Below are 23,663 nucleotides of genomic sequence, written 5' to 3'. Positions count from 1 at the left end.
TGGCCCAGCAAAGAGTGCAACAGAAAGGGCAGCAACTGTACGAAAACGCAACCACTCAGCCGCATCTGCCACATTAAAGATTGCATTGAATACATTAAATCACGTGGTGAAGGAAACGGGGCAGCTTGTGACCAGAAATGTTTAGAAAAATTAAACAATCCATTTTCTTTTGTGTAAATGTTTTTAATGACTTTTTTACTTAAAATTGATCAATACAATTATGTAACTTTACTAAGTACTTCAGAAAGACTTTATATTTTATGGGAAACCCATTCTGCTAAAACTGCAGAGTGCGCCAGCATACATGTTTCTTTCTCCCCTATTCACCAGAAACAAATAGTTTACTATAAAATATCACTAGTTTCATATGCATTTACAAACTTCAAACAAAATATCCCACAACTTAAATAAGATTCCAGAGCGGCTACAACCAGGCATGTCTCCGTTTTCCTGAATTTCTACAGCAATGTTTTGACAAACAAAACAATTCAGTGTAAGTCATTAAAAAAAGCAGCGGTGTCAACATTAACTTCAAGATAAAATGAACATGCGGGCACCCCTTTCTTCATTCTGAAGTGATCCAATGAGTCGCGGTGAACCCCAGGGTGGGCTCTGCCAACCTTCCTGAGGCAAGTAGGTCTCTCTCATCCACACCTTCTAGTTGACGATAACCTACTAGTAGTAAGGTCATGGCTTGAATAGCTGCCAAAAGTGTTCCAAAGAGCTGCTCAATGGTTTTTCCGTTGCAGAAAGGGATTATCAAAGTCATTACAGCATCTTGTATATGGAATGAATCCTGAAAACCCTTTTTCAATTCCCTCGTTAGTTTTGCGTGATCCACAACTGAAGCAATTATAAGAAAGGGACTTAATAAAATAACTTCTGCGTGCCCTGAACCAGGTCTGCAACCTTTGGCTCTCCAGGTGTTTTGGACTACAACTACCATCAACCGTACCTACCATGGTCAATGGGGAGGGATCATTAAAGTCGTAGTCCAAAGCATCTGGAGAGGCTCGGGATGCAGACTCCTTCAGTGAACAATACAGCCATGTCTAGGTGGTACATATTGAGGCAGCTTAACTTCTAGGGTTCATCCGATTTGCATTACAGGTTCTTATCATAATGAAGCCTTTTAGGGACTTAGAATCGTGGTTGTGCCACTGTACTACAAAAGGGCTGTCAAGCGAGCCCCTTAAAAGCAAGTAGGATTAAAGCCAATCAGGCATCTGCAAGGTAGGACGTATGTCCACCAGAATCACGAACGCTGAAGGTCAGAGCTGGTTCCCCCTTTTGTAGATTCTTCAGTTGTTGAAAGATCTTCCTGCCCTTGATGTGCCCTTTAGGTGAAGTGACTAAAAGAAGGCCATGACTATTTGCTTTTCAGCTACCTGCAAATGCAGTCGATTGCTTTGCACCAGAGCCAACAAAACCTAAAATGGAGCACTTCTCCAACTATCTTGTACTTGCCCAGGTTACCGCTGCACTACCTTTATATACATCTGAAAAAGACTTACTAGTGCAGCCACTGCAGCACAACATATGGCCCAACTGTTCGTTAACTGTGTGAGGAAGGGACGTGCGTTGTATTTCCATGGTATGTGCACAGGGTAAAGGCAGACATTTTCCCCATTCCACAGCCACCTCAGGCAGTCAGCAACCCACAACACGGTCTATTGGACACAAGTAGCGAGAAATTATTATCATGGTCACTGGTTGAATCCTACGCCTTCGAGGGCCAGGCATACAGAATGGGAAGGCACTGATTCAGTAGAATGTCTAACCTACTATCGTATGCACACTGGCTCGGAGTGAACAGATGGCCTTTCCTACTGCCAGCAGCGTCATACATGTCTACAAGGGTAATCCCTAAGGAGCTAACATCTAGCCAAACACAGCCATCATTTTGGACTTACCAGTCATGGGCCTGGTCAGTCCAAGAATCAGTGAGGTGGACAGCCAGATCAAGTTTACAACCCAAAGTCTTCATGGACATTTCACAAAAATCCTGTTAAGTTTTTCATCAGAGCCAGCGTATTCTCCTTTAATATCACAGAACAGATTTTCAGGTGCTACTTGTCAGGGTTGCAGACAGCCACTTGCTGAACTGAAAAGTCGCAATGACCTCCCTCCACCTAAGTGAAGAGGAAGGAGCTTAGTGAGTGCTTGATCACCACAAGCAGTGGTGGGTCATAGCACCAATTTCAAGCAGTGGGGAAAATGTAAACGTTTCACACCTATACAACTCATACCACATACAATTATGTCTTTCAGGCATTGAAGCCATGTTTGATCATGTGGTAAATTATCAATGACTGTAGGAACAAAATGTATCCAAAAGTATCAAATTGAGAAAATATTTTACCTGAAACTTTTATGCCCACTTAAATGCTTTGCTGCTCTTTGCAGGAACAAAAACGTACAATATTTAACAAAAGTTAAGCTATGGAAAGTATACTGTCGCAATCCTGAGGAGGAACAAACGTGGTAAGATTTCTGAAACTAACACAGAAAGCCTGAAGCCAAAGGGCCGCCATGCTATATGCTCAGAGTGTTAGTGCCAAAACCGCACTCTGCTAAATCTCATTCAGAAATTCAGTAATAAAGTAAAAAAGACTAAATCATAAGATGCAAAAAATGATTGTATTAGTGCATACAAATTATAGAAACAATAGTTAAAGAGAAGAAGACAGAACATCGCCAATGCATTTCGTATAGCACACTATCCTTCTTCAGGGCACCTTTGTCTCTTTATTTAGATACCCATTCACTTAAGCTTGAAGTACATTTCCACTAAAGGTGTTGCAAGGTGAGCAGGAGCCTGTCGTGAATGAATGCACAGTAATGAATAGTGGCGGATCAATGACTACTCCGGTGCGTGTGTACGGGAAAAAGCAGAGAATGAGATTTAGCAGTGTGCGGATTTGGCACCAATGATGTGAGCACTTAGCATTGAGGCCAGTTGGCTTCAATCTTCCTGTGCTGGTGTATTTTCACCCAGTTGTGCCAGTTGGGTTGCTGCAGTGCTCCTCATACGTTATACTGCGCTAATCTACTAATTATACCTTTCCTTATTATGCTAGAGCTGTGCCCACTCACCGACAAAAGAGTCAAACGATTATTATTCTCCATCTTTACCATATACAAGCACAAACCTCATCTCTAGGTACACAACTGTAATACTGAGCCTTTTCCGCTAGTAATTTGCGGTGGCAAGGACATCCTATTGGCCTCTGGAGTTTCAAAATTGATCTTGTAGGACCACCATAAACCATTTGCAGCCATCTTTTATGGAAGCATAATTAATCAAAAACGATACCACTACCAACTCAGAGGCTAGGAGAAAAGTAATCTCTGTCTTTTCCTAAGGCATTGAATACTTCTTGTTTTACCAGGAAAAAAAAGAATGGCAGGCGGCATCAGCTATGTCCATCCCTCGGTGTCTGAATGTCACACTTGTACGGATCACAATTGCAACACGTTCGCTCACACAAGATGAGTGCATGCCACCTGCCATGTGTCTAAGAGAACCTGCTGGCTATTTTTCTTAACCTCACTCATTTAATGCAAGCAAATGACACTATATTTCCATCAGAGACTCACAACTTTTTAAATTGTACTTCAATCATGCAAACATTCTACCCTCCCCATTGTAAGCAGCTGCTGACAGCAGGGTGTGCTTGCTGTCCTTCTGTAGTACTACTCTAAGAGGAGATCATACCTAGAGCCGTAACACAGGTTATTTTCTGACATAAAAAGAGCAATAATCGCTGTAATACCAGGGCGCTAATGGAGGTGCCAATGACACTAAATGGGAAGAAATGCAACGAATTTGCCTGCAGGAGTAACATAGCATGAGGGCAAAGCGCGAGAAAGATCTCAAATGCTGTTTTTTGGTTTTACATTAAAATTATTTTAATAATTTCATTGGCTTATTGGACATGCAAGATGGGCAGAATCCAGCCTGTCACAAACATTTTGACTTCAAAATAACAGGACACCATTGGCTACTGTGTGACCGTCCTCGTACAAAATCAGTGAATTCTAAGCGGCCGGCTGTCAGCACACAAATGTACGGACTAAGCCAAGTCAATAGTTTTACTGTGTGAACGAAAGACTGGCCCTGGCATTGGCTGATCCCTCAGTCGGGCGGCTGTGCTTTGGCATGAACATTTTCAAGCCTGACAGGAGTAAAAACTGCACAATGGCTATTCCCACCTGACATATGGGCTGTAAGAATGCAAGAAGGCCCACCTCACCAGGTGATGGCATCCACTTATATTGTAACAACATTAAGGCATGACGACCGAGGAGGTAACATTACATATAGAACAAACAAATGAACAGTGTAACAATTGGAACAGAGCTAGATTAGACGAGTTTAAGGACAGGACTACCACAGTGATCGCATAGGAAATATGAGGAAGCAACCGTCCTGGAGAAGGCACCAGCAAGCCCTTCAAGGTGCACACCAACGCCGCTCGAATCTTCAGTGAGGTCCCACTGGTGTAGTTGCAGATATCTACTGTTTCAGGCATTGCTCTTTTTCTGTCGCAAAGCCAACCATGCCCGGTTGTTAAGCCCTTGCTTTTATGCAAACTTTATGTGGAAGAAACAAGGTGGTCTGAAATAAAACCACAGGGAAACTAACCAACGTAGGTGAAAAAGCAACTATTGTTTCTGGATGGGACTGGCGAACGGTTCGCACAGTTCTTGTGCCCACGAGGCCTAAAGTGCATGAGAACTGCAGTTTGTAGTGACTGCAGTTTGTAGTGTGATATTGTAGAGTTCGATCAGCGTGAGAACATATTTCATGAATTGCAGCCAACTGCCTAACACAAGCTCTCAAATCCAAAAAAAGATCATATGGCTGGCTTAAGAAGTGCTGCGATTCTTCAGAGATAAGAAAATATAAACTTGCAACACTGCTGTATATGAGACGCTTCTTTAGGAAAGATATCCAAATTTCATTTCATTTCAGGAATACTGCACGCACCGATAATCACATCTAACTTGTGCAGTATAAAATATGCTTGCCGAATTTCACATTTCCCCTTAAAAAGAAAAACTTAAAAAAATAAATAAGGCATTATAACTAATTAGAGAAACTAAAAAAACAAAAAAAAAACAAGAGGAAGCTAGGAAGTGAGATATTTCTAGTACCACAAATTGTGGTTTTGTGCATCTTATGCTATTATGCTAAAATGGGCTGTTGTGTTAACCCCACCAAGTTCAGGTTCTGGAACTCGAGCCATATTGGCACAAATGGGATGCTGGGGTCAGATAGGTGCACCCTAAAATGTGATGGATGCAGAGACCAATCACAACTTGTTTTCTCCTCTCCCCTACAATCTCCAACGTGGCACTCGGCCCCTCGTCAACACTGCTTGTTGAGAGACCCTAGCACTCCTTAGACCTCTGGTAGGTCCACTACACACAGACACCCAAAATCCAAGCAGTTATACCCTGGAGAGGAACGTCAGAAGGCACTCTGGAGCGGAAATCCCCACCTCCCCCATGGTCTGCGTGTTGCAGTGCGAAGAGGCACTGAGCTAGATTGGTGCAATAAAGGTAGACTTCTGGTTTACAAATTGCAATAATATGAAGTGCAATTTGTTCCCCAAACCCATCTTTGTGTTTCCCCGACAAGGACCTGCTATCTCATAAAATGAAGTCGCTTCTACAAGTTTAATTTATTGCACACAATCGAATATCTCGAGGCCAAAAGGATGAGTCTATGAAATGTTGAAGTTCCTCACAGAGACTAGGATGATATTAGAGGTCAAACGTCAGGTCCAGACAACGTTTAGAAAGATATTTTAGGTAGAACAAGGCATTTTACATAATTTAATTCAGCCAGAAGGTATTCCAAATTAGGAACATCTCCTTTCAGTTGTGGTGTTTTGAGTAATTTAAATATGCAGTCAGATGATAAATAACCCAATCTTGTGGGCAAGGCACTGGCTACAGGAGCCTGGCACTGCATTGGTACAAGATGAGATCTTTAGCATCAACACAAAAACATTTATTGGAACCAAACAAATTCCTGCATTGTTGATCTCCAGCGGGCATGCGGTTGTGCCAAGCATATTGATTGCACCTAACCAAAATCCTTCTGTTTTATCATAGAAATACATGTTTGTTTAATCGAAGATCAACCAAAAAACTGCTATTTCCACAAGGATTGCCTCAAAGGAGGTAGGTAGCACTAGCTTCCAGTCTTGCTCATACCAAACACTGCTGTCGCATAACAACCGCTTAACAGTACAGAGAGAGCGCCTTGGATGGGCAAGCAGTGGTTCTGTTTGAAAGGCCTCTGGTTAGTGGTGTTGTGGCCTCATTCTCAAGATCATGGTAATCCACGTAGGGTTTGGCAGACAAGAGGAGTAAACAGATTCATTCCGAGAGAAAAACAAGAGCTTACCATTAACAACGTGTGTTCCATACCAGCAAAAACAGTATGCAGCGTCGGCTAGAGTGTGGACACTGCAAGGAGTGTAGGTTACAAATGGTTTTTGGAGAGAACCACGTTTTTGATAAGTCTTCCGAAAATGTACTCTTAGCTGCCCACCCCACCATTCCAGCTCCAACATTGCAACAAATTTGGCAATACTTAGGCACCTAGCAAAACAGTAACATACTGCACAGCACAGGAGAATGCCAGGTAGCACTTGTTGTAGGGCACCAAAGTCGTTTCAATTAGGTGAAGTAAGAAGATTGCAGCAATGCCAGGAGTACTGCTTCCAACAACAGGGAGTGTGTCCCGATACAAAAGCAAGCTGGACAGTGCTGCGACTTCTTACAGTACATCAGAAAGTTTATAAAAAACAAAGTGTGCGCGACCACTTATCCTACTCTTGGCAACTACCTCCGTATTGACGCAGGCTTCTGTGCACTCTTCTCCCACATGTTTGGGAATGGCGTGCGGCAGTCCTGATTGGAAACAGGTAGCTTTTTGCATTCTTTAAATCTCCCCTCCATACTTTCTCCTGATGCTCCTAAAATCACTCCTTATGTTTTTCATATAAAACTGACATGGCACACAGCCATAACCCCCACTTTAGTTTGAAAGGCCCTTTCAAGATCCAAACATTACGCCACATTTTGGTTTCTACTCCTTAGGCAGACTGAACTGTTCAAACTAAAGTGCCGATCACCCCAGAGATGTGGTCGCAAGATTTGCAGGGGGAGCATTAATGCAACTGGTTTCCTCAGATACTTTCACTGTGAGGGAAATCCCTCAAAAATATGTAAAAATGCCCCTTACTACAATGAAAATTTACTAGAACTTGCTTTTCATTAAAACATAAACCCCAAATAAATCCTGTTATTACTGAATCTCTCAGTTTTCACTGGATTTTAAACTTCAGATTTCGGTGAGAAACACTACAATCATATTGTATTCAATTTCTATTTTTACAGATGATTGGACTGCTCAAGTTCATGTCCTTATTCAAGTTGCTCTCCCTATTTCAATCTTTGTTCCTGTTCTTCCTTCTGCCGCGCTAGCTCCTGGTTATTCATATCCTTGTTATCCATTGGACCTGTAAAAAAGTTAAACATATTACAAGTTAGGAACAGGGTTCCTGAAGATCATACAATCATTTTTCTCCTCCAAATGAATTCTCTTTTGAAATTTAAGACATTAACGAGCCTGCAATATTCGGACATTATACAATGAGTGCTGGCCATATCACAACTTTTTAACCCATGCCTTACACATCTAGAAACATAATCCTCGAACCTCTTGCTCCGACTTTTGTTTAGACTTCCCAAACTGCCAACCCTCATTCACTCTTTACTCATCCTCATCAATGTTGTGCACGGTGGGTTCTGCACTCTCATCCAGGGTGGGGCCAGCCCAAAAACATTGGATGGCTCGATGACAGTTCTGAAAGATGGTCGTGAGTGGGGTCAGTAAAACATTGGGCTGTCAGCCCTCCAACACGCCCCCCTCTACTCTGTGCCCGGGATGCTGAATATCTATAAAGCCTGCCTTTGGCCGGTTTGATGCATCCGTCATCCCAATTCAGAGGCTATCTAGTTTCAGAATGCAATGCTATCATTGGAGGCATGGTCCATCTAAAAGCAGAGACCAGCAGTTTTGACTTCATCATAGGAGGTATACTTAGATCACCTGGGCAGGCTTTTGTTCCCTGCCTCTGTACATTTTCTGCTGCTGCCACGTTAATGATTGCTTAAATGTAGATACTCTGCTTTCTCAAGTGAGAAGTTGGCCAGGCTCTTTTGTTAGCAGCACCCCCACCCCCAATTGGAGCACCGTGCTCAGCATCAAGCCAGAGTGCCGACTTATGCGTGCATCTTCCATAAAGTGGGAGGACTTGCATCCTCCCAAGCCCGTGGCTGACGCAACTACCATTCTCATCTCAGCTCTGCAGTCAGTCAGTCAGTGACCCTATGCCAACCATCAGCAACACGCCACACTTCCAGCTGTGCCCCCCCACTACATCAGCCACTACGAAGACATGAGCCATGCTCTGCCCAATCCAAGACATGCTTTAGAGAAACCCTGCCAGTCTGAAGGCCCACCATTCATCAATTGCTGTATTTTCCCATTTACTCTACACATTATGTTGTGTTCTACACATACAGGCCAATCCCTACAGACACTAAACAACATTCTACTGACTCAGCCACTACCACAACACCCACCATCAACCACATCCCAGTCAACCTTTGTGACTCACCATACACCCTGAGCTATGCTCTGCACACTCGACCATGCCCTCCACATCCTCTGCACACTTTCAGCCACACTCATTTGTGCTTTCTGTGGCAGAGTAAACAATTTTTGCATCTACTGCGGGATCGACAAAGGAGTCCAAATTGATGAATACCATAGGATTATGGGTGTAGGGAGAGTCACGCAAAGAGAAAAACAATCCGTACCCTCTGCTTTGCTGCTCCTAGCCAGGGTCTGTGTGCAGCTGCAGATTACAGGCAGCTCAACACTCCACACATCTCAACCGGCACACAAAAATGGCCACTCGAGAACACAGAAAACGGGTAAGCAGTACACAAACACAATCTCTGACTCAGCAATGACAAAGTCCTTGTAATTCTAACAAATGGGAAATACAAAATGCCCAGTGAGATACCAGAAAAGGTTGAATTCAAGCAGAGCCAACTCGGCCATTCATCCTTTTAAAATCGATACATGAAATGTATGAAATGAAATGAAATTTTTACTTTTTGTAATGTCTACAATCTCATTGACTGACACAGATTTCTCACTAGAAGAACAAGTTACTTACCAAACTGGTAACGTTCTTTCGACTGGATGTTCCTCCAACGTATTCTTCATCTATGACATGTAATGTCCACAGCTGTGCTGCTTCGGAAATGTATTTGGCAAAGGGCGCTCTTGCGTCTATGGCCTCGGGTCGATGTCCCTCGAAGGCCTCTGTCGAGCGTGACATCAGATGTTATAAGTAGCACGCACAGCGCCCGTAGCCTCAGTTCATGTTTTCCCCCCTCACAACGTGTGGCACACATGCCCAGAACACAGCATCGACTGCACTTAGCCTTGTGGGATAGAAGCTGTAATGGCATGGGAAATTCTTGAGAGGGGTGGGCTGGGAGGGCGATGAGGAATACATTGGAGGAACATCCGGTCGAAAGAAAGTTACCAGTTTCTTAAGTAACTTGTTGAATGGATTGTGTCCTCCAAAGTATTCCTCATCTATGACAGACTCCCAAAGCAGTAAGCATGAGGCGAGGAGGGAAAATAATTTAGATATACCCAATTAAATGGCAGAGTAAAGCACTGCCTTACCAAAGGCATCATCCTGAGCATGGGAAGTATCCAGGGAGTAATGCTTAACAAACGTGTGTATAGAAGACCACGTTGCAGCGTCACAGATATTTTTCACTGATACACACCTCTGTAGGGCTGTCGAAGTAGCAATGCCCCTGGTGGAATGAGCCCGCAAACCCTCAGGAGGGTCCTTACCACCCGAACCGGTAGCATTCCAAAATAGTGAGGATAATCCACCTAGACAAGGTCCATTTAGAAACAGCCTGTCCTAATCGTGTCCAGTATACCCCACAAAGAGCTGGTCGTCCACTCTGAGTTTGGCCATTCTAGAGAGATAAAAGCTGAAGGCTCTTCTAGGATCCAACCTATGGAGCCATTCCTCTTCCTTACAAGAATGAGGAGGGGGATAGAAAGCGGGGAGTACCACTTTCTGACTCAAATGAAATTCTGACGCTATCTTAGGTAGAAAGGACTGACATACTCTCAAATACAACCCAGTCCTTGTGGAACACAGTAAAGGGTGGCTTAGAAAAAGTGCCTGCAACTCGCTCACTCTTCGAGTGGATGTAACTGCAACTAAGAAAACAGTTTTAAATGTCAACAGTCTTAACGGGCAAGAGTGCAAAGGTTCAAATGGAGCACCCATCAGAAGTTTCAGAACAAAAGTAAGGTCCCAGACTGGCACCTGAAACGGCGACAGCGGGAACACATTTGTGAGCCCTTTCAAAAACCGAGTGATCAGTGGTAATTTTAAAATAAGAGCATTCCTCTGAAGAGCGTTTAAAGATAGCCAGTGCTGCCAGATAACCTTTAATTGTGCCCACTCGAAGACCCCTGTGGGCCAAAGAAAGCAAGGAGAGAACCTCCGGAATCGAGCACTGAAAAGGATCAACATTCTTTCCTCTGCACCAGTCACAAAACTTACAGCAACGGTACAGGGACTTTGTTGCCAGCCGCCTAGCCAAAAGCAACACCTCCATCACGTCATCCGGGAGGCCCCAATCCTTATATCTCAACCTCTCAGAAACCATGCATGAAGGTTGAGAGTCTTGACTTCTGGAAGGAGAACCCAACCTTCTTCTCGCAAGAGCAGATTCTCTCTTAGAGGCAGACGCATTGGAGGACAGATGGACATGTCTAGAAGGTCCGGGTACCATGCTCTCCTGGCCCAATCCGGAGCAATGAGGATCATGCGGGTCCCGAACCGTCGCAACCTCCCGAGAACTTGAGGGATGACGGGAATCGGTGGAAACGCGCACAGTAGCAGGAAGAGACTCCATGACGAACGTGTCTCCTGGAGCTCCGCTCGGAGGAAATTCCCTCGAGTAGTACCTTTCGCACTTCCGGTTGGCACCGGTCGCCAACAGGTCCACCTACGGGGTTGCCCAAAGGGTGAAGATTTCCTGAAGGACTTCCAGAGCTAGTTCCCACTCATGGGAGACAGCGCTCTGCCTGCTCAGAACCAGAGGGAGATTCCCTCGTGAATTGCTCAGAACCAGAGCTGCATTTCCTCCCTGCACACAGGTAGTGACCCTACAACTCCTCTCTTGTTGAGGTAATGCATCACCACTGTGTTGTCTGTCATTGTCAGGACATTCCTCCCCCATACAGACGACAGGAAAGACTTCAGCGCCAGTCTGAAGGCTCTCAGCTCCAAAAGATTGATGTGAAGTCTGGACTCTGATGAAGACCAACGACCGCTGATGGACAGATCGTTGGCGTGGGATCCCCACCCTGTAAGGGAACATCTGGCCATGGCTACTAAAAAGGCTCTCCTTTCATGAGATTTTTCTCGTTGGCCCACCACAGAAGCTGCTGCGAGACAGAGCGGAACACGAAGGAGATTAGACATCCTGCCGAGAACTAGGACCAATGAGTCCGTAGAGCCCACTGAAGGGATCTCATTTTCAATCGGGTCTCTGGCATCAGAAAAATAAAGGATACCATGAGGCCGAGCAACCTTAAGAATTCGAAAACCGGAAGACTCTGGGATTGTTGAAATTTTGTGACCATCTGAAGAATGTGATGAGCCCTCACCTTGGGTGGTGAGCACATGCCCAAGGACATGTCCAAAACTGCCTCCATGTACTGGAGCCGTTGGGAAGGTGTCATATGCGAGTTCTTGAAGTTGAGGGAGAAGCCCAGCTTGTGAAGGGAGTGGCAGGTGACGGACAGATGATCCAGGACTTGCTCGGGAGAACGTGCCCGGATCAACCAATCGTCCAGGTAGGGGTAGACGTGAATCCCCCCTTTCCTGAGATACGCTGCCACCACCGCCATGAGATTGGTGAAGACCCTGGGGCGGAGGTCAATCCGAACGGCAGGACCCGAAACTGAAAATGCGAGTCACCAACCGCGAACCTCAGGTACTTCTTGTGCTTGGGATGGATCGGCACATGAAAGTAAGCGTCCTTGAGGTTGAGAGGCACCAACCAGTCCTGAAGTTGAAGGGCCTGGACGACTTGAGAAAGAGTAACAATCTTGAACTTGTCCTTCCTGAGGAGCTTGTTCAAACCGCGCAAGTCCATGATGGGTCTCCGTTAGGGAGAATTTTCATTTATGGCTAATTTCCCTTACCTAGTGAGTCCTCCAGCAGCTTTGCTGGACTTCTGGAGTTTATTTTTCTCCACTTGGTAAGAGTGAGAGTGAGAGCTTTTCCCCACTCTTATCTGTTTTTTGCTATGTGTTTCTATCTGTTTGCTATGTGTTTCTATCTGTTTTTGTGATTGTGGACTCTGAAGTACACCATTTCAGTAGCCCTCTTCTTTTTGTGTGTCACACAGCACTTTCAGTACCGTGGCACAGTGTTGTCTTTGAGACTTCCCTCGACTCCATTTCTGAGGCGACTACCGTCCCCCAGAAAAGGGTAAAATTACCATTAACTTTACTTAGTCAATCTACCACAGATCCAGTACACCCCATTTTCCATGGAGGCCTACAGAACTCCACCTCCGGAGAGGTGTCCAGACCACTGGCGTTGTGCAATCACTGACGCAGGTCTTCAATCTGGCTATGACCAGACAAAATCTCGCCAGGTACCTCATCAGGAACCATACCTTCCTCAGACCCCTTATCCACCTCAGAAATATAATCCAGAGGCTGGAATGAGGGCACAGAAAAAGGGACAGACATTTTTAGCCTTGGCCAGAGCCTTTTTAGGGGGTTCCACCGTGCCACAGGGTACCTCCGACAAAGCAGCCTCGAAAGGCGTCGATGGAATCGGCATCGAGCGTGGCGCCGACGGCTTCGACACAGTCCTCGAGGGTGGTGCCCCGAGCGTGTCATTCGACAGCCTTGGCGCCGATGGCGTCCTCGGAGGCGGAGCCTCGAGAGACTCCCTCGACGACATCGGCGCCGAAGGCGTCGCTGTCTTCTTCAAAGACCTCACAGGCTCCGACGGTCTCGAGGACCGGGACATGGAACGGGCATGTCTAGAGCGACCATCCTTATCCGACCGGGACCTTGAAGGTGCCCAGCGATCGCGACGACCACTCGAGCCCGAAGGCGTGCGATAGGCGTCTCTAGCACAGTCACGGCCAGCGTCTTTCGACGGCACGGACGGACCAGAGCCCTGCGACTGAAAAATCGCCAACATCTCCTGCCAAAAGGAATCCCATTCCGCAGGACTGGAATGCTTGTTGGGACAAGCTACCCGCCGACGGGCGGAGTCCTCGGACGAGGAAGGCGACCGATGCTGGCGCTTCTGTGAGTGACTCAAAGAGGCAGAGAATGGCGGGACCTACTCCTGGACCGAGACCCCCTAGACTTACGCCGACTATGCAGAGAGTCGCCCCTCGAATCGTCTGTTGAAAGTCAAGTGGATCTCGACTTCCGGGGCTTGGCCACCTTACCTACAGAAGAACAAGTTACTTTCTTACCTGGTAACGTTCTTTCAATGGGATGGTCCGACGACGTATTCCATATCTATGACAGGTAATGTCCACAGCTGTGCTGCTTCGGAAAATCTTTGGCGTCTGCGTCCTATGTCGATGACGTCGATGCACCGTCCCCGAGGACCTCCTCCGACGGCCGACCGTCACCCGATGTGATAAGTAGGACGCACGACGCCCATAGCCTCAGTTATAGTTTTTTCCCAGAACGTGTGCCACCAGTTTTCTGCCAGTCAGACACACAAGGCCTTGCGGAACGCAAGCTGCAATCACAAAAGAAATTCGGCAGCGGGGAAGGCAGGGAGGGAGCGATATGGAATATGTCGTCAGACCATCCCATCGAAAGAACGTTACCAGGTAAGAAAGTAACTTGTTCTTCGAGGGGATTGGGTCCTCCGACGTATTCCATCTCTATGACAGACTCCCAAAGCAGTACCAAGCAAGGAGGTGGGAAAGAATTTAGAATACAAATTTAGCATGCCCAATCAAATTGCGGAATAGAGAACTGCCTTGCCAAAGGCCAGATCTTGCGCTCTGATGGAATCGAGGGAGTAGTGACGTACAAAAGTATGTACTGAAGCCCAGGTGGCTGCATCACAGATGTGACGAATAGGAACTCTCCTCTGCAGAGCAGTAGACGCAGCCACTCCCCTGGTAAAATGGGCCCGCAAGCCAGCCGGAGAATCCTTACCCGCCAAGCGGTAACACTCGTAGATAGCTAAAATAATCCAACGAGACAAAGTCTGTTTCGTCGCAGCTTGTCCCAAACGCTTTCCAGCGTAACCAATGAAAAGTTGATCGTCCACTCTGACCCGGGACATGCGTGAAATATAAAAGCTCAACGCTCTCCTAGGATCAAGCCTATGGAGGCTCTCCTCTTCCTGACCAGAATGTGGAGGAGGATAGAATGCCGGAAGAACAACCTTCTGGCTCAAATGAAATTCCGAAACCACCTTCGGAAGAAAAGAAGGACGAACTCTAAGGACAACCCTGTCCTTATGAAACACAGTGAAGGGTGGCTTAACTGAAAGTGCCTCACTCACTCTCGAGCGGAAGTAACCGCAACCAAAAACACAGTTTTCAGAGTTAACAGCCTCAAAGGGCAAGAATGTAAAGGCTCAAACGGAGCACCCATAAGAAACTTAAGAACAAGGTTCAAATCCCAACCTGGCACCAGAAAAGGTGACGGAAGTGCCACATTAGTGAGCCCTTTCAAAAACTGCGAAATTAAAGGAATTTTAAAATAGGAACACTCTTCAGACGAGCGCTTAAATATGGACAGCGCCGCCAGATAACCTTTAATGGTCCCCACTTGCAAGCCCCTCTGGGCCAAAGAAAGCAAAAAAGACAGAACCATGGGAATGTCACATTCAAAAGGATCCACATTCTGAACTCCGAACTTTCTCCAATGGCAACGGTACAGAGACTTAGTTGCCGTCCGCCTGGCCGAGAGCAATACCTCCATCACGTCTTCAGGGAGGTCCCAATCCTTATACCTCAACCTTTCAGAAACCAAGCGTGAAGATTGAGGGATCTGACCTCTGGATGGAGAACCTGACCCCCCTCCCGTGAGAGCAGATCGTCTCGGTAGGGAAGGCGACGTGGAGGGCAGATGGACAAGTCGAGAAGGTCCGGGTACCACGTCCTCCGGGCCCACACCGGAGCAATGAGGATCATCCGGGAACCAAACCTCCGTAACCTCCGCAGCACTTGCGGGATGACGGGGACTGGAGGAAACCCGTACAGCAGTGGGAATGACCACTCCACCACGAACGCGTCTCCTAAGGCTCCTTTTGGAGGAAATTCCCGCGAGCAAAACCTTTTGCACTTCCGGTTGACACTGGAGGCGAAGAGATCCACTTGAGGGGTCCCCCAAAGGGCGAAGATCTCCAGGAGAATCTCCTGAGCCAGCTCCCACTCGTGAGAGATCGAGCTCTGCCTGCTCAGAGCGTCCGCCGTCTCGTTGTCATCTCCGGCCAGATGAACAGCCGAGATCGAAACTTCCTGCAGGATGGCCCAGAATTCGAGCTGCCAAAATGGGGCCCCCTTCATCAGATTGCCCTCGATGGCCCACCACAGAAGGTCTCGGGCCACCGAGGGCGGCACCTGAACAGGGTCCGACAGCCTGCCGGAGGACTGAGACCACTGGAGCTTGAGTGCCCATTGCAAAGATCTCATCCGCAGACGAGCCTCTGGCACCAGAAGAATGCAGAATGCAGGATGCCATGAGGCAGAGTAGTCTCAAGAACTCGGACGCTGGGAGATCCTGGGCCAAATGAAACCTGTGCACCATCTGCTGAATGTGAAGAGCCCTCACCTGAGGAGGAAAACACTGTCCCAGGGACGTGTCGAGCACTGCTCCGATGTACTGGAGCCGCTGCGTTGGTGTCAAATGGGACTTCTTTAAATTGAGGGAGAAGCCCACCCTGTGAAGGGAGTGGCAGGTGACGGACAGATGATCCAGGACTTGCTCGGGAGAGCTCCCCCTGATCAACCAATCCTCCAGGTAGGGGTAGACGCGAATCCCCCCCTTTCCTGAGATGCGCTGCCACCACCACCATGAGCTTGGTGAAAACCCTCGGGGCGGAGGTCAATCCGAACGGCAGGACCAGAAACTGAAAGTGCGAGTCACCAACCGCGAACCTCACGTACTTCTTGTGGTTGGGATGAATCAGCACATGGAAGTAAGCATCCTTGAGGTCGAGAGACACCAACCAGCCCTGAAGTTGAAGGGCCTGGAGGACTTGAGAAAGTCACCATCTTGAACTTGTCCTTCCTGAGGAGTTTGTTCAAACCGCGCAAGTCCATGATGGGTCTCAATCTCCCGTCTTTCTTCGATATCAAAAAATAAGGGTAATACCATCCCTTGTTCCTCTCCGCTACAGGCACCAGTTCTATGGCGCCTTTCTCCAGCAGGGCTTGAATTTCCTGCGCAAGGAGCGGATCCGGACTCTTCAAAGAGGCTCCCTGGTGGATTGTCGTAAGGCCTCTGCCGAAAAGGAAGACAGTAGCCGTGGGTTATGGTCTCCAGAACCCACACATCCAAAGTAATGGCTTGCCACTCTACAAGATGCTGCGCCAGCCTTCCCCCAACCGGCGAACCATGGGACCTGGCCTCATGACTGAGTGGTAGCGGCTGTGGCGTTGCCCGAGGGCAAAGAGGCAACTGCCCGAGCGGCCTTGGCACCTCGAGTACCTTTATTTCCACCTCTGGCACTCTTACGATGGCCTCTTTGACTGCTAGCTCCCCTCGCTTTACTGAAGGACAAGTAATAGCAAAAGGAACCTCCCCTCCATTGCTGTCCCCTAGGACAAAAAGGCGGAGGTTGGCGAACTGCAGCGCCCAACGACTTCGCTGCAGCTTTGGAGGTCTGCAACCTCTCAAGGCTCTAGTCAGCCTTGCTGCCAAAAAGGTGTTCACTGTCAAAGGGCATGTTGAGGAGCCGGGATTGCACATCAGGAGCAAACCCAGACTTCCGCAACCACGCAAACCTGCGCATTACGGTGCTCGCCGCCACTATCCCGGCTGACACAATCCGCCAAGTCCAAACCCGCCTGAACGGCCTCACACATGGCATCCTTGCCATCCTGAACCATAGCAAGGAAACCATCCCGTTCGTCCCCTTTGGGAACACGTTCAGCCGCTAATGCAACACAGTTCCACAGAGCGTGTGTGAAACGAGACAAGGCACATATGGAGTTAGCTGCCTGAAGCGCCATACCCCCCGAAGAAAACACTTTCTTCGCCCAGCCGTCAAAAAGTTTGTCGTCTCTATCCGGAGGGATGGTAGGATACAACGCCTGCTTTGCCGGGGCCGTAGCCGCCTGCACCACCAAACTCTCTGGAGTGGGGTGCCTAGACAAGTAACCAGGGGTCGCTACTGGCTGGATGGTATTTTCGCGACAAAGACTTGCCCACTGCCGGGAGACTCTCCGGAGCAGTCCAAGCTGCCGCCACCCTTCTCTGCAGAGCCATATGAAAGGCAAAACCGGGTCAGTGGGGGGACCGAGATGAAGGATGTCTGTGAGATCATCCTGAACGAACTCCCCTGGGGGAGCTGACCAACCAAAGCACTCGGTGACCCTAGACATAAGGCGCCGATATGAAGAATCGGCATGAGTGCCAGGCTCCGGCCTACAAAACTCCACCTCCGGAGAGGTGTCCAGTCCACTGGCATCATGCAGCAACTACCGCAGATCATCAAACTGGCTATGGCCCGAGATAAGTTAATCGGGAACCGTAACCGGAACCAAGCCGCCATCAGAGCCTTCATCACCCTCCAAAATGCACTCCAGGCGGGGAGAGGAAGACCTCTGGGGACCAATGCAGTGCCTGACCTTAGCCAGAGCCTTTCTAGGGGCAAACCCCGTGCCAGGGGGCCCCTCCAACACCACCGCCTCGAAAGGCGTTGAGGGCGCCGAACGTGTCGGCGTCGACAGAAAAGGCGTCGACGTCAGCTGCAGCGCCGCCAGCATCAGCGGCGTTGACACAGGCCTCAAAGCCGGAGCTCCGAGCGGGTCTCTCGATGACCTAGGCGCCGACGGCATCGACGACCCCCTCGGAGGCGGAGCCTCGAGAGAAATCATCGACGACCTCGGCGCCACAGGCGTCGACGTCTTCTTCAAAGACGGCACAGGATCACTTGGTCTCGAGCGCGTCGAGGACCGGGACCTGGAACGGGCATGGCGAGAACGGCTACCCTTGTCCGAGCGGGAACTCTCTCGCGAGCCGTGCCGACCACCCGAGTCCGAAGGCGTACGAGCGGTGTCTCTCGACCGGTGCCGACCGACCCCACTCGGAGGCGCGGACGGACCGGTGCCCTTCGATTCAAGAATCGCTAGCATCTGCTTCCCGAAGGAAGCCCATTCCTCCGGTGTCGCTTGCATGGAGGGATAAGCGACCCGCCGACGGGCGGAGTCCTCGGAAGAGGACTGGGAAGGCGACCTATGCCGGTGCTTCCGGGAATGCCTCGAAGAGGCGGAGGAGTGGCGAGACCAACTCCTGGAAGGAGACCCACTGGACTTCCGACACGGAGAGTCGCCCCTCGAGTCATCCGTCGAAAGCCCCGCAGACCTCGACTTCCGGGGCTTAGACACCCGGCCTACCGACAGCTTCTTCTTGCGTTCCCGCAAGGCCTTTGCCGTGAGCGACTGGCAGTCGACACAGTCGTCCTTATCGTGGGCCTCCCCGAGGCACCAGAGGCGGGCATCATGCAAGTCCGTGACCGACATCTTGGACCCAGAGTCCCCGCATTTCTTGAAGCCCGGATGCGGGGTTGAAGACGAATAAGACATCGCCACGAACAGGTCTTCACAACAAACCGAACAGGTTCAACGAACCGAGAATTGAAAACAGCAAACTCCAACGAGTCGAGGCGTACCGAGATTCACAAAGCGAACACGTTCACGGAAAAAACAGAACTGAGGCTATGGGCGTTGTGCGTCCTACTTATCACATCGGGTGACGTCGGCCATCGGAGGAGGTCCTCGGGGACAGCGCATCGGCGTCATCGACGCAGGACGCAGACGCTAAAGATTTTCCGAAGCAGCACAGCTGTGGACATTACCTGTCATAGATATGGAATATGTCGGAGGACCCAATCCCCTAGAAAGCTTCTTCTTACGCTCCTGCAAGGCCTTTGATGTAAGCGACTGGCAGTCTACAAAGTCATCCGTGTCGTGGTCCTCCCCGAGGCACCAGAGACAGGCGTTATGTGAATCTGTCAACGACATCTTCGACCCGCAGTCCCGACACTTCTTAAAACCCGGCCGCGGGGTGGAAGATGACAATGACATCATGGAAATCTTCACAACCAACAGGTTCGAAGAACCGAAATAACAGAACCAGAAGAACCGAGGCACACCGAGATCTCCGAAGCAAACACGTTCGCGGAAAAAACTGAACTGAGGCTACGGGCGTTGTGTGTCCTACTTTTAACATCCGGTGACGTCGACTCGACGGAGGCCCTCGAGGACAAGGACAGCGTATCGACGTCATTGACACAGAAAATTTCCGAAGCAGCACAGCTGTGGTGATTACTGTCATAGATATGGAATACGTCGGAGGACCCAATCCCCTCGAATGAAGTGATTCACACATGGCATCCTTGCCAGCCTGCACAATAGCTAGAAAGCCATTCCTTTCTTCCCCTTCGGGAATATGCTCAGCCGCCAGCGAAATGCAATTCCACAGAGTGTGCGAAAATGCTGCTAAGGCACAAGTGGAGTTGGTCGATTTCAGAGCCATACTTCCAGCAGAAAATACCTTGCGCCGCCATCCATCCATCCATGCGTTTATTGTCCCTATCAGGAGGAATGGTATGGTACGCTGCCTGCTTCGAGGTGGCTGTAGCCGTCTGAACCACCAATCTCTCGGGATTGGGGTGTGTGGACAGGTAGCTGGGGTCGCTACTGGATGGCCTGTATTATTTAGATAACGGCTTATTAACCGCCGGAATAGTCTCTGGGGCATTCCAAGTAGCAGCCACCCTCTTTTGCAATGCCAGATGAAATGGCAACACTGGGTCAGTGGACGGACCCTGATCCAAGATGTCAGTAAGATCATCCTGATCAAATTGTACCTGAGGGCTGGACGAACCCAGGTACTCTACAATCCCCAACATCAACCTCTGATAAGAAGATTCGGCATGATCGCCAGGCTCTGGCCTACCAAACTCCATCTCAGGAGACTTGTCAAGTCCACTGGCATCATGCGAAGACTGACGCAGATCCTCAATCCGACCTTCCCAGAAATTAGACAGTCCGGAACATTAGGAGTCCCATCTGGAAGACCAAAAGGACCAACCATCCTCATTGGACCTTTCCTCATCCTCAGATATTTTGGAGGGACTGAAAAAACTCCTTCCTGCGGAGAGGAGTGGACCTCTTATCAGGAACAGGCTTAAAAGACTGAGAAGAAACCTTCCTTAGAGGATCCACAGCCACAGGGGCTTCCATCGGTAAAATCTGCCCAGGAGGCACCAATGACGCCGACGACTCAGTCGACAATGGGGCCGACAGCTTTGAGGGCCTGACCGGGGGTAAAGACCTGACAGACTCACTTGTCAGGCACGGCGATGTTGACACCTTCAATGACTTCACAGGCTTCGATGGTTTTGCTTGGTTTTGCTGCAGACGAAGACCGCAACCTGAATCTGGCACGTCTCTGGCGATCCCCCGATGCCTTGTCTGAACGGGACCTCGACGGCTCATGATGCTCATCGCGCTGGCTACCCGGTCCCAGAGCGCACAATTATCTGGTCAAGACCATTCCTTGCCGGCTTCTACCGGAGGCGCGGATGGTACTGTGCCCTGAGATTGGAAAATCTGCAACATGTGCTCCTGAAAAGACTCCAATTCCTCGGGGGTTGAGGATTCAGTGGGGCAGGCCACCCTTTTTGGGTATTCGTCATCCGACGTGAAAGAGGAAGGCGAAGGATGACGCCACTTCCTGGACCACCTCCACAAAGAGTGGCGCAAACAACTCTGGGACCTAGATCTCTTGGACTTCTTCCGATGAGCAGATTCCCCTCTTCATTCATCAGTTGACAGACCAACAGACTTAGATTTATGGGGTTTGGAAACATGGCCTAGCTTCAATTTCCCCTTACGCTCCCGGAAGGCCTTGGCAGTCAATGACTGATAATTCGAGCAGTCGTCCGTAGCACAGTCCTCGGCCAAGCACCACAAGCAAATACGATGCAGGTCCGTGATGGACATCTTGTACCCGCTATCCCGACACTTCTTGAAACCAGACCGCAGGGTCGTCAGGCGAGAGGAAAACGACAGAATACCGAATGCAATAGGAAACACGAGGCACGCCGAGTTCTCGAAGCAAACACAGTTGCGGAAAAAACTGAACTGAGACTACGGGCGCTGTGCGTGCTACTTATAACATCCGATCACGTCGCCCTCGACTGAGGCCTTCGAGGGACATCGACAACGCCATCGACGCAAGGGTGCCCTCTGCCGAAAACATTTCCAAAGCAGCACAGCTGTGGACAGGGGAGTTGCTAGGTCTGGAAAAGACCCGGGGCTAAGCTGCTGTCGGAACTGTTGGGACTGGGGGCTAGCTAGTCTTTTGGCTGTAGCTCCCGAGATTCTATCCGGGGCTACAACCAAAAGATCAGGGGCTATAGCCCCCTTAGCCCCCCCCCCCCAGCAACGCCCCTGGCTGTGGACATTATATGTCATAGACGAGGAATACGTTGCAGGACACAATCAATTCGAATATACATTTCTGGGGCTTATGGGACAGGTTTCAGATATAATGGGTGCAGGCCACTAAGCTACTTCACGCACAGCATTTTGTTGGTGTCCCGATAGCCCATTTCACCCTCACACAACAAAAAGTGGAACGTGCAGGGCGAATGTCATGCTTCAGAAATGCAAAGGCCATGCTGCAACAACCAAGAAAAAAGTTAACAAATTCACCAGGCAAGTAGAGCCTCCACACCTGCGGACCAGGTTTACAAGACAGTGTTATAGTAAGTACACGCTACAAGTGGGATTGAGCAAGAAGGCAGGAGCTTTACCACTAGGTAAGGAAAGAAAACATTCTGGGGTCAGTAAGGAATACATGGCACTCCATCCCGCGAGGCAGTGCTCGGCTCTTTGAAGTTATGACACGTGACTTATGCATGCAGTCAGCAGCCCATTCAGAGTATCTGGTACATAGGCTGCACCCTAGCAGAAGACGATGACTGGTTTACTTGCCACAGGTGCCACCTGCCTAAGGATCACCAATAAAAAGGACAGACATACAGGTCCACTGAGACTTTAACAAGTGCAGTTTTGCCATAAATAAGAGCATTAAAACTTTCAGGTCGAGGACTCGAGTGGGATTAATATCCTCGTTTTGTACAGATCTCAAGCAAGATTCATCCTTTCATCCCCTTTCAGCCCCTGTGTGGGAGGTCCCTTCAACTGAAGGGTACACCTATTCTTGGTCCAGAGGAAGGCAGACTACTCTAATCCCAAAACATCCAGGGAAGGCAGGACATTATGAACACCTTCTACAGTCAGGACCCGTCTCTACTAAAGATAGTATCCAGCGACATTGCCTGTGAATGAGTCCCTTAACTGACTAATAGTGACTGGGTGTTAGGCAGAAACCTGTGCAGTTCCCTTAGGGACCACTGCTGAACTTAAAGGCTTAAGACTACAGGTGTTGGCAGTAAACCCAATTGGTAGCAGTCTGTACCACCCAGATTTACCTGGTAGCTGTGGCTGAGCAGCCAGACTTCTCTCAAGAAGAGTTAGACAGTATATAGAGTATACAAGATAGGTACCAAAATACAGTAGCACAAGCAAACACTGACCAGAGCTTTGGTATCAAAGTATATAATTATTTATTTAAAGACACAATTATAGAAACACTCCAGCACTATTATTGTAAGCAAGTTCAAAACACAGTCACTATTAATATATATACATCCTTTAATCCTTATTAGACAAGTCTTAGTTAACACCTCTTATTTTCAGACAGAGGTGAGCGCTTAACTGAAGATGGCACTCCAATAAGTTATCAAAGAAGGGAGGGAAAAGGCAGAAATTAGAAAAGCACACAACACTAATACTTTAGAAGCACCCAGCAAGGCAGGAAAGTCAAAGTCTACTTGTGAGCAAAACATTCAGAGGCCAGGCTCCCTCTTAGAGAGAGCAGAGCACCAATGCACCCAAGATCACACAGTTTAAGAGGCTCGAAAAAGTCTTGCAGGGAGTTCAAAAAGGAATTAGTTCAGCTCCGAAAAGTTCAGTTAGCCAGCCTAGGGTCAGCCCAGGTAGTAAGTCGAGGATTTAATAGACACCTCGTACAGACCGTTACAAGGGAGGCTAGGCGGACACAGTACCTTTAAAATGGAGAGGATCCTCCAGCGGGGGCAGTTGTTCCTGGCAGCGGGCGCATGTTGCGGCGTCGTCCAGAGGAAGAGAAGATCTCGACGTGGAGGAAAGCTGAAGGTCGTTGCACTGCCAGGGAAGAAACCAGCCGTGGAGTT

The 23,663-nt window shown here is 48.7% G+C and overlaps 1 protein-coding gene across 2 annotated transcripts in view; it reads right to left on the bottom strand.

The window, feature by feature from the left end:
* Window positions 1–162: 162 nt before the first annotated feature.
* GOLM1 (golgi membrane protein 1) overlaps window positions 163–23,663 on the bottom strand; it is a 499,462-nt gene continuing 475,961 nt past the window's right edge. For both annotated transcript variants that reach the window (XM_069625846.1, XM_069625847.1), the window contains one exon: window positions 163–7,541. In XM_069625846.1, the coding sequence (XP_069481947.1) occupies window positions 7,465–7,541 (77 nt within the window). In that variant the 3' untranslated portion in view covers window positions 163–7,464. The remainder of the gene's footprint in view (window positions 7,542–23,663) is intronic.

This window comes from Ambystoma mexicanum, chromosome 6p (genome assembly GCF_040938575.1).
Source record: "Ambystoma mexicanum isolate Mex_15411 chromosome 6p, UKY_AmexF1_1, whole genome shotgun sequence".
Lineage (NCBI taxonomy): Eukaryota > Metazoa > Chordata > Amphibia > Caudata > Ambystomatidae > Ambystoma > Ambystoma mexicanum.
This window is presented reverse-complemented; position numbering and strand designations above follow the sequence as displayed.